The following is a 14,832-nucleotide window of genomic DNA, read 5'->3' as shown; positions in this document are numbered from 1 at the left end:
GTGGTATTTGATCACCTGTGTGATTTCTATTTTTTGCGCTATAAAAAAAAAAGAGCGGCAATTCAGAAAAAAAAACAATATCCCATGGATCGGCATTCCCGATGCCTAGTGGGGGCGGGAGCGCGGTGCCAGCGGCAGACACTTGCCCTCCAGCACCACTCCCGTAAACCGACACACCAATACGTTGATTTGCGCAGCCAAGCCAGCCTGCCACAGTATATTTGCGGCGCTCAGTCGTCAAGTGGGTAATCTGAATCTCTGTCACACAATCCCTATGTAGAGTAATGATTTCCTCTTCTTTAATGATGGGGGAACCAGCATCAGTTTGCAGTAAGTTTGGCAAACCCAGGGAAAAAATCTACTAAACCCAAACAACGGGTTGAACCTCACTGAGGTCTATGGGAGCCTAATCTTATTAAGGGCAGCACTAAAAATCCAAAAGTGTTTTCAATATTATGCTAGTATTTTGTTTTTATTCTACTTGCATGTGATTGAGTATTATTTGCAAAGTGAAAGTTCACAACATTCACTAAGCTCTGAGGAAAATTTCTTTGCAAAGTGTGACTTATCTTCCAAAGGGAACAGTCTAATTGCCTTTAGTATATCAACCCCTTTTTTGTTTGCAAATGGCAGCCAGGGACCTGTGAGTTACCTCAACAGTGAGAGGGAGCTATCATTTATTATGGGAGTAGCAGTGGGCAGCATATTTGTGGCAGCAGGTTGCCATATTGGTCTACATTGCATACTTCGCGTGGATCATCATACTTGGCGTGGATCTACATAATTCGACAAAACGGTTGATGTTGGATTTACATTGGGGGATATTGTTTATTTTTTTAAAGAACATTTTCAAGATGTGGATGTTTTATTTACTAGAAACAAGCTATCTGGAATTCCCAGAAATCTAGATCCCCCATATAAATGAGTATGGGGTCCATACCCCTTGTTACTCATTCACAAAATAAGTAAATTGTAAATAAAACCACATACACCACAGAAAAAAATAATGTCCCTTGATTTAAATATAATATCAATTACGTCGTCCAGCAATGTGGAACCACGTCAATCATGGTGTCTTTACAGCACAATGTTTACATTCCAGCAATGTTAAGGAGCTGTCATTTGTGATGGGAGTAGCAGCAGGGCAGCATTGTTGTGGCAGCGGGTGGTGGGTTTACATTGTTGAGACCTGCCATGATATTGCTGTACCAATGTTACTCCCATCACAGATGGCATCTCCCCAGGGCTGTGGAATGTAAACACAGTGCAGGGGAACCTGAGTGACATCATTGACCAAATATGTTTGATCAATAACCTCACCCAGGATCCTTGTCAGCTTGTTTACAATTTCTGTTGTTTACAAGTTGTAAATATACTACTGCCAAATTTGACCAGTTTGTTCACCCATTCACCAAACTGAACAGGCTGGGCTTGGGTCAGACTCATTTTCAACTGAACCCAAAGCTTTTTCCTACTCTTCTTGATAGTGTTGAGGTGATCCGCCTGGGTTTGGCTTTCCCCTATGGTGATATTCATGTAGTTTTGTTGATACACTTGTGGGGGAAATTTGGATCCACCAGTAGTCTACTCAGCATTAACCTCTTACAGTCGGCACCTGCCAGACCTTTAAGGGATTTTCAGAATGCTGGGAGGCAGGGTGGGGTGGGCTTATGGTCATTTGATCACCATGATTGGCGGCAGGCACATGATTAGAAAGCTCCCGATCGCAAGTAGCAAACGGTAGCTTTCCGTTAGCTGCTGGTAACTCTCAGCGCAGCTCTATCAGCACTATTGCACACAAATATGTGGCAGGCTAGCGCCAAGGCCCGGCCAGCGGGAGGCCACATATTTGCATGGGCTCAGCTCAAAGAGGTTAAAGTATAACTCAATCAAATGTCTACATTTGTTGTTTCTATCCATTTTACTTCCTGGCCCATTGCCTTTTTGCTGGCCTTGATCATTTTACACATTTTGGGTATTTAGGTACCTCATACTATTAGTAGCTTGTTTCTGACTTCCAGGTGTCTGCTTGCATCCGTGTTTTTTACAAGGTCTGCTTTATGGACCTGAAGCTAATTGATACCAAAAGTTCAGTTTATTGCATATTACCAACTTCTCTGTGACAAATCAGTAGCTAAAGAGATTTCTTCTGTCTGGCATCCTATTTTCTTTGTTTCTATGTATTGAAATTAATTAAATAAAATGGGTTTGTTTTGCTAAAGCCAGGTAGGCTGTTCAGTTCGCAAGAATTTAATTTTCCCTCAACCTAGCGATTGTGGTAAAACTTCACTTTGCAAGATTACCCAATCACATGCAAGGTAAAGATAATATATATATATATATATATATATATATATACATATATATATATATATATATATATATATATACATATTGCACATCTCTGAACACAGAGCAGACAAAAAGTCCTCCCCACATTATTCCTCCCATACAGGAAGTACTTCAGTTTTTTTGCCAGCGTCTGAAGGTGATGCTTACAGGTGTGCAGCTCTCTGCACAAACACTGTAATGTGCTGAAATGGTTCCAGTAGGGATCAAGAGTTTTGGTGCTTTCTGGATCCATTCCTTTGGTTAAATGCTCGGATAAATAGCACCTGGTCTCTGCTGTGGTGGAAGAGGTCGACCTTTAGGAATTGTTTCTAACGCCACCATTTGGCGCTGGACCATGCGTATAGGGAACCCTGTGCAGTAATGACTGACCAAGGCATTTCCAATAGGGTGCTGTACAGGTCTAGGGCAGGGGACCCCAAGAAGGGGATGGATGATTGGATCTTTGCATTCCTTTTAAATGTATGTGTGCCTTTTTTCCTTTTCCCCCCAATATGGGGCAATTGATATTGAGCTGATGTTCTCACTGTTTTCCTGCTAGGGCTGGCTGTGTGCCTCCAGATGTTTGTGTGTGTGTTTATTTGTTGCCCCTCTAGGGGGAGGGGAGGCATGTACACTCTTGCTGCATTTTTGGTCTTTTCAAAGTCTCCTTCAGGCTGCATGGCTGCTATCTTTCCTGGTGACATCAGCTGCACTTGTGCAATCGTCCGATGGTGTATACATATTAAGACGGAGCCTTTTTGGTGGCCATTTTTTCCGAGGCAATCAGATCAGCAGTGGATCCTCCTCAGTGCAGGTGCAGATTTGAGAGGGTGGAATGGAGCAGCCATCTTTATTTTTTGAGATAAACTTTTTTTTTTAAGCCTAAACATGATGACAGGCACAGCACAGGAGGCACAGGCAAGCATTGACAGGAGGCACACAGGGACACGAGGTAGGCCCAGGATGGCTTGTGGGTTATATGAGTTTCTTGCTAGGGAATTGACACTAGCAGCTGGGGTTTCCCCATGATACCACATTTATTGCTCCTGTCACAAATAGTCTTTTAGGTTGAGTGGGGCTGGCTTGTCTTGACCCAGGTCCTGTTAATCTTCTTTTTAGTCTGATGTCTCCTAAAAAGATTAAGGGTGGGAGCTCAGCAGAGGGTAAGCATGTGGCTGTTGCAGTCAGGTCATGTGGAAATTAGACGTTGCCCTGCTGATGCAGTTTTCCCAGGAAGGCCAAAGGTATCAGGATAATCTGAAGTGTTTTGCCAGTCTGGTCTTGTGCCTAAAACCAGAACGTCTATATGTCTTACGATGGAGGATTTGTCAGCTTCTGGCGAGTTTAGAGAAAAGGTTAACTGGTATGTTTGCTCTATGATGCAAAGTACTAAGAAGCATAGTCACTCTCCCTCTCTGGTCCCCTTTACTTTTTTGGAAAAGGATTGAGTGGATGATGGGCAGATAGGGGATGTGGTGGAGCTGGACGCAGAAAGGTCAGTTGTTTCTGCATACCAGTCACCTGTTTCTGAGGAACCTCAGGCTCAGGGTTTTTAGGTCCAGAGAGGCTTAGCAAAGTCACTATCTGGGATGTTCCTTAATAGTTAAATTTACCACTTCCTGAATCAGGGTCCGTGAAGGCATCTTGGGTTCATAGGGTGACTGCAAGTTTCTCAGTCTTTTCTCTTACACCCTCACGAGGGGATGTTTGCAGAAGGGGCTCACACTGACAAGGTGTTATTTCTTCCTAAAAGTGTTCACTACTAGGGATGATCGAACTTTTGAAAAGTTCGGTTCGACCAGAACACCCGAACTTCACGAAAGTTCGGTTCGGATTTCAGAACCCCATTGAAATCAATGGGACCCGAACTTCTGTAATCAAAAAACACCATTTTTAAGCCCTAAAACCCAATAAATGCCCCTAAAAAGTGCCTAGGGTTCTGGGTCATGCCCCATTAACTATTAATCACACAAAAAAAAGTTCTTAAAAATTGTCATTTTTGATAAAAAAGCCAATTATTGAAAAATTAAAAAAAAAAAAAAGAGATTTTTTTTGATTTTTACTTTGGATTTAGTATCTGGGGGGTCTAAAAGGTGTGCATGTGAAGTTTCAGCTCTGTAGCATGTCCAGAACCATGAAAAAAAAAAGATAATTTTTCAGTAGAACAGGGATGTGGTTCGGGAGCCTCCTTTAACTTTAACACCTATATGATCTTTTTTTCTGGTTCTGGACATGCTACAGAGCTGAAACTTCACAGGTACACCTTTTAGACCCCCAGACACAAAATCACACAAAAAAAGTTCTTAAAAATTGTCATTTTTGATAAAAAAGCCAATTATTGAAAAATTAAAAAAAAAAAAAAAAAAGAGATTTTTTGATTTTTACTTTGGATTTAGTATCTGGGGGGTCTAAAAGGTGTGCATGTGAAGTTTCAGCTCTGTAGCATGTCCAGAACCAGAAAAAAAAAGATCGTTTGTATTAGAAAACTTTAAGCACAGGAATATGGCTTCTCTGCTGTAACACCTTGCCGGTTTAATAGCAGGCATTTTTTTGGGTTCTTTGCAGTCAGGAAAAACATCTGAACTTGTGTATAGTAGTACTGTGCACAAGTTCTGATGTTTTGCCTGCCTCCAAAATTCCCCAAAAAATGCCAGCAAAAACACACCTGGGCATTTTTTTTTTTGACGCTAGCGTTTTTTTTTGGCATTTTTTGGGGTTCTTTTGAGGCAGGCAAAACATCTGAACATGTGTATAGGGGGGATATATAGACATATATGTCTGAATATATACCCCTAGACATATATAGGTGTGATAGTAGCAGAAATAAATGCTTGCGCTAATGAAATCATTTACAGTAATATATTTCTGCTACTATCACACCTATATATGTCTAGGGGTATATATTCAGACATATATGCCTATATATACACCCTATACACATGTTCAGATGTTTTGCCTGCCTCAAAAGAACCCCAAAAAATGCCAAAAAAAACGCTAGCGTCAAAAAAAAAAAATGCCCAGGTGTGTTTTTGCTGGCATTTTTTGGGGATTTTGGAGGCAGGCAAAACATCAGAACTTGTGCACAGTACCACTATACACAAGTTCAGATGTTTTTCCTGACTGCAAAGAACCCAAAAAAATGCCTGCTATTAAACCGGCAAGGTGTTACAGCAGAGAAGCCATATTCCTGTGCTTAAAGTTTTCTAATACAAACGATCTTTTTTTTTTATGGTTCTGGACATGCTACAGAGCTGAAACTTCACATGTACACCTTTTAGACCCCCCAGATACTAAATCCAAAGTAAAAATCAAAAAATCTCTTTTTTTTTTTTTTTAATTTTTCAATAATTGGCTTTTTTATCAAAAATGACAATTTTTAAGAACTTTTTTTGTGTGATTTTGTGTCTGGGGGGTCTAAAAGGTGTACCTGTGAAGTTTCAGCTCTGTAGCATGTCCAGAACCCCAAAAAAAGATCATATAAGTGTAAAAGAGGGGTCCCACCATCCCTGCTCTACTGAAAAATTATCTTTTTTTCTGGTTCTGGACATGCTACAGAGCTGAAACTTCACAGGTACACTTTTTAGACCCCCCAGACACTAAATCCAAAAAAAGTCATGCCTGCCTCCAAAAATGCCCGATAAATGCAAGAAAAAGCGCCGTAGAGAAGCCGTATTCCTGTTCTAATAAAAATTATAAGAAAATGCTAATTTTTGGGGGGTTCTGGACATGCTACAGAGCTGAAACTTCACATGTACACTTTTTAGACCCCCCAGATACTAAATCCAAAGTAAAAATCAAAAAATCTCTTTTTTTTTTTTTTTTTAAATTTTTCAATAATTGGCTTTTTTATCAAAAATGACAATTTTTAAGAACTTTTTTGTGTGTGATTTTGTGTCTGGGGGGTCTAAAAGGTGTACCTGTGAAGTTTCAGCTCTGTAGCATGTCCAGAACCATAAAAAAAAAGATTGTTTGTATTAGAAAACTTTAAGCACAGGAATATGGCTTCTCTGCTGTAACACCTTGCCGGTTTAATAGCAGGCATTTTTTTGGGTTCTTTGCAGTCAGGAAAAACATCTGAACTTGTGTATAGTGGTACTGTGCACAAGTTCTGATGTTTTGCCTGCCTCCAAAACCCCCCAAAAAATGCCAGCAAAAACACACCTGGGCATTTTTTTTTTGACGCTAGCGTTTTTTTTGGCATTTTTTGGGGTTCTTTTGAGGCAGGCAAAACATCTGAACTTGTGTATAGTGGTACTGTGCACAAGTTCTGATGTTTTGCCTGCCTCCAAAACCCCCCAAAAAATGCCAGCAAAAACACACCTGGGCATTTTTTTTTTGACACTAGCGTTTTTTTGGCATTTTTTGGGGTTCTTTTGAGGCAGGCAAAACATCTGAACATGTGTATAGGGGGTATATATAGGCATATATGTCTGAATATATACCCCTAGACATATATAGGTGTGATAGTAGCAGAAATATATTACTGTAAATGATTTCATTAGCGCAAGCATTTATTTCTGCTACTATCACACCTATATATGTCTAGGGGTATATATTCAGACATATATGTCTATATATACCCCCTATACACATATTCAGATGTCATGTCTGACATCAAACATGTCCTCAAAAAAGCACTGGCAGTGGCAGCCCCTGCAGCATTAAAAAATGCTTGCTGGTGAGAAGCCACATACCTGTCCCGAAGCAGAGAAATGATCATTTCTCTATAGCGGTCACCCTGCTATGGAAGGGTTTTGTCACCCTGCCATAGCAGTCACTGTCAGTTAACCCTACACTACACTACGGTCCCCTGACACTTAACACTTTCCCTACAGAAACTAAATTTTTGAAGCTAACTTAAGTGTAAAGGAGCACTCTAACTACACTAGATATCCCTTTCCTCACACTAAAAATAGCTAAATGACACTTTTAAAGTAAAATTAACAGAACTGCTTCCACTCTCTTCCATGTCCAGTATAACAATGCTGGGAATATGGCGGGGGCGATCTTATATACTGGGGGGCGTATTCACTAATGATTGGTCTAGGGACCCCCTAGTCACTCCAATCACATTCCTAGCATTCTCCTGCCCCCTCAATTGGCTTTTGCTAATGGTTCTGGTCCAATCACGGGCTTTTAAAGCCCATTTCCTGAAGCATTGCATTTTGGGCGGTTCTGGTTGCCGAATTCCGAACTTTTTGGGCAAAAAGTTCTAAATTCGGCCGAACCTCGAACACCCAATGTTCGGGCCGAACCGATGGTGGACCCGAACCGTTCGATCATCCCTATTCACTACATCCTTTGGAGGAAAAGTGTGTTAAGAGGTGGGGTATGCCCTCAGTTGAAGCAGCTGTTTTCCTATCTTAACAAGAATGTGACATGCCCTGTGGATGATGTTGACATCTTTAGGGTTCCAGTAAATAGGAAATTGGCAACTGGAAACAGAGATTGTTGAAAAGCTCAGTTTCTTTAGTTGGGGCTGCTATACAGCAAGCAGTAGCAGTGTTTTTGGTGTCTGGTAGAATCTTAGGGCTGCCTGAAGCACCTGTTTAGGAACTTGTATTCCACAGCCAGTGAGAGTGACATAAGTGGAAACTTAGCAGAGTTACCTCAGGCTCTTTGATTCCTATGGATGCCCTTAAGGGTTCCACTCAGCAGGTTTTACGTTTGGTAATTTTGTCAATTCACACGCATAGGATTTTTGGCTGAAAGTACTGGTCAGCAAGATTATCTTCTAAAAGCTTTCCTCGAGGCAGTCTTTTTTATCTTCTACAGGGCTCATCCTCCAGAGGGAAGCCTTAGCCCCACAAAAGAACTTGGTCATTGAAGGCAGCAAAGATCAGATTCCAGGTCTCCCTCTATATCGAGAGGTGTCCCCATTCATTCAGGTGGGGGAATTTTTTGTGGGCTTTTGCAGTTTTTTCCACAAAGGAGGAGGTCTCTCTTGTCACCTGTTTGTTCAAAGAATTAATCATGCCACTTCTAGAACAGGAAGGGGTTCTCAGCTTTTATCCATACCTGTTTACGATTCCAAGCCAAACGGAGATAATCATCCAGTTTTTTGGATTTGAAGAGTCTCAACCAATTTCTCAAAGTACAAAGGTTTCAAATGGCTTTGCTCCAGCCAGGGGATTTCCTGGCATTAGTGGACAGAAAGAATACATAATTACATAGTTAGTCAAGTTGAAAAAAGACACAAGTCCATCTAGTTAAACTAATAAAAAAAATTATACAAATCCATATTCACAACCCTATACCCATAGTTGAGCCAGAGAAAGGCAGAAAACCCCAGAAAAACGTGATCCAAGTTGCTCCAGCAGGGGCAAAAATGCCTTCCTGATCTCCCGAGAGGCAATAGGATATTCCCTGGATCAACTTTACCTATAAATGTTAGTATCCAGTTATAATATGAACATTTATGAAAGATTCCGGGCCTTTTTTTAAAGCAAGCTAATAAACTAGCCAGAAACAGCTCATGAGGGAGTCTATTCCACATTTCCACAGCTCTTACTGTAAAAAACCTTTCCACATTTGGAGATTAAATCTCTTTTCCTTCAGAAGTAGAGTGTCCGCTTGTCCTCGGTGATGACCTTGAAGTGAATAACTCTACACCAAGTTTACTATATGGACCACTTTATACATATATTTATACATGTCATGATCATATCCTCCTTAATCTCCTCTTCTCAAGAGAGAATAAATTCAGTTTCTGTAATCTTTCCTCGTAGCTTGGTTGCTCTTTTCTGCACTTTCGCCAGTTCCCCAATATCCTTTTTGTGAATTGGTGCCCAAAACTGAACTGCATATTCTAGATGAGGTCTTACTACTGGTTTTTACAGGGGCAAAATTATCTCTCTCTCTCTCTCTCTCTGGAGTCCATTCTCTTAATACAAGAAAGAACTTTGCTCGCTTTGAAAACCACAGCTTGGCATTGCATGCTATTATTAATCCAATGATCTACCAAAACCCCCAGATCCTTCTCCTTCTTCACCCCCCAGTTGTACTTCCCCTAGTATGTATGATAAATGTACATTCTTAGCTCCTAAGTGCATAACTTTACATTCATCAACCTCATTTGCCACATCATTGCTCAATTAAAAAAAAGTTGGAGACATCCTGTAAGGACATTATTTCACCGCATAACTTGGTGTCATCTGCGAACACTGAAATGGTACTTTTAATCCCAGACCCTATATTTATAGTGGTCTACCCCAGACAGTTAACCTTGGGGTACACCACTGATAACCTTAGACCATTACGGGTATGAATCATTAACCACTACTCTCTGAATACGGTCTTTTAATTTTCTATCCATTTACAAACAGATTTCTCCAAACCTGTAGACCTAACTTTACACATTAGCCATGTGTGGGTAACTGTGTCAAATACTTTTGCAAAATCCAAGTATACCATGTCCACAGCCACCTCTTTGTCCAAGGTTTTACTTACCTCCTCATAAAAAGATATCAGATTTGTCTGACAACTTCTGTCTTTCATGAATTCATGCTGTCTGTTGCTTAAAATATTTTTTTTTCCCAGCAGGAACTTATCTATGTGGTCTTTTTTTTAAATCATCAGTATCTTCCCCACTATAGAAGTTAAACTAATAAGTCTATTGTTACTTGGTAAAGACGTTGATCCCTTTTTAAATATAAGCACCACGTTTGCCTTATGCCAATCTAGTGGTAATATTTCAGTCATTAAAGAGTCCCTAGAAACTAGAAACAATGGCTTTGAAATAACAGAGCTGAATTATTTTAGGATCTGTAGGTGTATGCCATCTGGTCAAGAGGCTTTATCCATCTTTATTCTGTCTAAATATTTCTGGACCATATCACTTTTTAGCCATTGTGGATAATTTGTGGCTATGTCAATACCAGCCCCGTTATGGACAAGAGCTCCCCCATGCTCCTTTATATACACAGAGCTGAAGAAGCTATTTAATAAATCTGCCTTCTCTTTGTCCCCAGTCACCCATTCTAGATTATTTTGTAAAGGGCCTAAATGCTCAGACCTGACTTTTTTACTATTAATATATTTGAAGAATGTTTTGGGGTTTGTCCCACTATCTTTTTCAATCTTTCATTCGTTTTGAGTTTTTGCGTCCTTTATTTCCTTTTTACATATTCTGTTATATTGTTTGTAACATTTAAACAATGATAGTGTTCCTTCAATTTTATACTTTTTTAAAAGCTCTTTTCCTGTTATTTATAGTATTTTTAACTTTGGCCGTGAGCCACATAGATTTTATTTTTAGCCTTTTAAACGTATTGCCCATGGGAATATACTTTGAAGTAAGTTCACATACAGTCTTTTTAAAGAACTCCCCTTTCTGTTCTGTGTTCATCGGTGCCAATATTCCCTCCCAGTCTAAATATTGGAAAGCAGCCCCCATCCTTGGAAAATTTGCTCCTTTAATGTTACATGTTTTATTATAATTCCAGTATGAGCTTGTTGCTTACAGCTAACATTAAATGAAATCATGTTATGGTCACTGCTACCTAGATGTTCTTTTACATGAATATTCGTAATAAGCTCTGTATAGTTTGAGATTACCAGGTCAAACAGAGCCTCATTCCTAGTCGGGGCCTCTATGAACTGTACCATAAATGTATCTTGTAATAGATTTCTACTTTTTAGCCCTTTAACAGTTCCTGCAGTGCCATTACTTTAGTCAATCTCCAGGTAGGTAAAATCCCCTATTATTATCACTGTCCCAACCCTTGCAGCCCTTTCTATCTGTGCAAGGAGACGAGTCTCCTCCTCTTCATTAACAGTGGGAGGTTTATAACAAACTCTAATGATAATTTTTGTAGTACGCACACTCATGTATAGTTCCACCCATAATACCTGCCTACATGTCCCGATCTCCTTCCTCATCGGAAGTTTTTTTGCGTCTTGCAGTTGGAAGGCAGCATTTTTCAGTTAGTGGCGCTGCTCCACTATGGATTGAAGAAAAGAAAATTGCTTCATTCCCTTATCAACACATTAATAACACTATGATTATTGCTGCCAGCTAAATCCAGTGGCAGTAATCGTACAACAAATCCCCCCGAAAGGCTGGTTGTACTGAAGTACACTGAAGTGATCAATAGATCGGCTTCGGTATAACCATCCTGCTCATAAATGGATCTAAATTGGGGTGGTTCCTGCTGAACCACCACATTTTTATCTGTATATGTCTGAGTTTAGAGTGGGGTGGGGCATTTAGGGAAGTAAAACACAGAACAGTAACGATTTTCCATTCCTGTATTTCCAAGCCTGTGTACAATGTTGGCCTTTCTAAAAGATTGCCTAAACATTAATAAAGCAAAATGTTTCATTTTGAATGTAGTACTATAATAATGTAGCAATCTTTGCTGATATACAACTGTATTACATGTCTCTAAATTCAACCTTGTCAATTTGCAAAAAAAAATCAAGATTAATTTTGGTAATGCTATATATTACAAATGTTTTGTTTCTAAAGGACACTACATTCCAGCTTGCGATGAGGATGGCTATTATAAACCAGCTCAGTGTCATGCAAGCATTGGTCAGTGCTGGTGCGTTGACAGATATGGAAATGAAGTGACAGGATCCAGGAAAGTGGGCTCAGTGGAATGTGGTAATTATCTTTTTGTTCACTAAGATGAGTTAGCTGACAATACTGTGCTACAAAAAAGAAAAAAAAACTTTACCTATCCAGATACTACTAATATATTTAAAGTGGTTTAAACCCTTAGACACAAAATATGAGCAAAACATATCCCTCTTTAGTGTGAACCAAGAGAAAAAAAGTGACATGAAGGGATCCCCAGCTGTTTTGACGGCCTCAGCTATGTTCCTGTGTGCTGTGTGAAGGGAGATGTGTCCCTTCTCTCCAATCAGCTCTCAGAGCTCTCATTACTGTGCTCTGCAGAGTGTAACTTCAGCTCTCCATCTCCTTTTTTCTGCCTTTTTTCTGACAGCTTAGACAAGCCTTATAAATTCAGCACTTTGAATGGCTGTAGAGAAGAGAAGAATGCAGATAACCAAACGTAACCTATGTAGGAGGATTTGTTTAATTTCTGTGTATCACTTTAGGCCAGTCACTTCACTGGGTATGTGTAAGGGGTTACAGCCACTTAAAGTGTGAATGCTTAGACTTATGTTAATATTTTTTCCTTTTTTATGCATATGAAAGGAACTGATTTACTAGGAAAACATTTTTCTCCCTGTCCTGTGTTCAATTAAAAACCTCAACCAAGCTGATAAGCAGTCTCTCATCTTTGTTTTTCTATGAATCTGATTTGATGTGAACACAAGAATTAAACTAAAAATTAGTTTTTACTAAACAAATGCTGGAAAAATTATATCATGGTTTATTTTGTGTCTTGTGGATTCTGGTAGCAAGCCTTTTCGGGGTCTATACACCTACCATGACATTTGTGGGGTGACCTTTTTTTTATAATGCAACACGAGTAAATATGAGTAGCAACACCCAAAAGTGGGTAAAAAAACAGAGCCAGTAATGATAGCAATGTTGCAGTCCTAATGAGATATACTGTAAGAAGCACATGGGTAGTTAACGCAGAACTCTAGCTTATCTTTCCCCCATCTCCCTTCCCTCCTTAAAGTCCTGCCAAAAAAAAGTTATATATACAGTATATACCTTCATTCCTGCAGTACCCAGGCCAGCCCCATGATTCCTCCTGTATTGAATTGTATTGCAACTGTATTGTCTTCCCTCATATTGTAAAGCGCTGAACAAACTGTTGGAACTTTATAAATCCTGTATAATAAATCCTGTATAATAATAATGATGTCATGGATCCTTCTTGTTTTCTTACAATTCCACCAATTGGCAGTCGTTCCTCCTGAACTAAGCATTGTTTACATAAGAACAAGTGAGTGCTGCTCAGTACCAGAGTACTTTGAGCCTAGGTCATGAAATGATGCACCCCTAGGGGGCGTGTCCATGACAGCCTGGGCTTACAGGAAATGGGTTGAACAATGCTGGCCATTATTCAAACCAGAAGAGGTCTAGCTGTTGGCTGCAGAGAAGGAAACAGATGGCAGTGCTGGGGTATGCAAAGGGGAAGTTTGACCTTTCACACCTTTTATTTTAATACTGAGTGGGGGAGGAAGAAAAAAGAATGAATTTACATTTTGAGTCCCCTAGACTCAATATATAATTATAATCTATTTTTTTGGAATGGTGTACTCTAACTCTTTGCAACGGTCAGGCCCCAATTTAATTTCCCACTGGTACCAAAACTCCATAAAGCATTGTTTTAAATTCTTGTTTTATCTAAAAAAGATATTAAGAAAAACTGTCATGATTGTGAATTTTGGATATAAAACAAATACTTTGATGGCCTGTTTTTAACTATTTATTAATATGTTATGGCAGGCAGTGATTCAGACACATCAGGGGATTTTGGAAGTGGAGACTTTCATGACTGGTCTGATGATGAAGACGACGATGAAATGATGAATGACGAAGATGAGATTGAAGATGATGACGAGGATGAAGGAGGCGATGATGATGAAGAAGATGAAGATGGATATATTTGACATAGTATAATGCAAGATAATTCTATTTTTCATGTCTACAAAGAAAAAGACATCCCCTAGGAAATACCTTTTACTCACATCGCCACCAAGAAAAAAAGGATTTGAAAAGAAAACTAAACATGTATATTTTGTATGATCATATCAGTTATAAAAGCTGGAGTCATAGACTTATGTTTCAGAGTCATTTATGTGCTTTTGAGCTTTTCTATGCTTTTGGCAAGAAGAAAAATGCATCGGAAGTATAATCAAAAGAAAATAAAACAACCTGCACATCAGTTGAAGAAAACATAATTCAACAAAGTGTAAAGGTAGTGGCCGTTGCCAAGACGCCTGTGCGTTTCCTTACTGGCAAATGAGTACTAAAAGAAAGTAAGAACTTATGTTAGTGAAAAAACTCTGGCAAATAAAATTTTCCTTATTTTTGTTTACATTTATTTTCTCAAATTATGCAGAAATGTGTTTGTTTATTGTTTAGTGGGCTTTTAGATTTGTTGTCCTATTATGTTAGCTTTTTGTTATTATTATTTTAGAAGCATTGTATGAGTTTTGTTATTAGCAGAGCAGCATGATGATAAGTATAATCTAGCCAACACAATTCTTCTTTGAAAACTGTTTACTTGAGCAGGTAATCAGCACCAGTCATATAATCAAGAATATGCTACAATATGTAAAAGTATTGTCATATGCAGTTAGCCACTAGTTCTGTTCCATGTATAATAAAAGCCTTTCTTGCATTTTTCCATGACATCCCTACTAAATTGAAATAATGATCCACAGGTTCCACAACAAGAGCAGTGGTTAAGTAAACACAGGTTAATATTACATTTTAAACTTACTGTTCGGGTCTAAGCAGTTTGAGCTTTTGGATTTCATTTTGTTTTCTCATTTTTATATGTTATAATTTTAGTTATGCAAATTAGCAATGATTGTAGTAGGTGTTTTATTTCAGTATTATGACTAAAT

The 14,832-nt window shown here is 39.1% G+C and overlaps 1 protein-coding gene across 1 annotated transcript in view; it reads left to right on the top strand.

The window, feature by feature from the left end:
- SPOCK3 (SPARC (osteonectin), cwcv and kazal like domains proteoglycan 3) overlaps positions 1 to 14,111 on the top strand; it is a 473,026-nt gene extending 458,915 nt beyond the window's left edge. Inside the window, exons 9-10 of the mRNA XM_082253008.1 lie at positions 11,801 to 11,938; positions 13,706 to 14,111. Coding sequence (XP_082109134.1) covers positions 11,801 to 11,938; positions 13,706 to 13,869 — 302 coding nt within the window. The 3' untranslated portion in view covers positions 13,870 to 14,111. The remainder of the gene's footprint in view (positions 1 to 11,800; positions 11,939 to 13,705) is intronic.
- Positions 14,112 to 14,832: the final 721 nt, after the last annotated feature.

The sequence above is a fragment of the Pelophylax lessonae genome, assembly GCF_965119305.1.
Source record: "Pelophylax lessonae genome assembly, chromosome: 1".
In the NCBI taxonomy this organism is placed as follows: Eukaryota; Metazoa; Chordata; class Amphibia; order Anura; family Ranidae; genus Pelophylax; species Pelophylax lessonae.
This window is presented reverse-complemented; position numbering and strand designations above follow the sequence as displayed.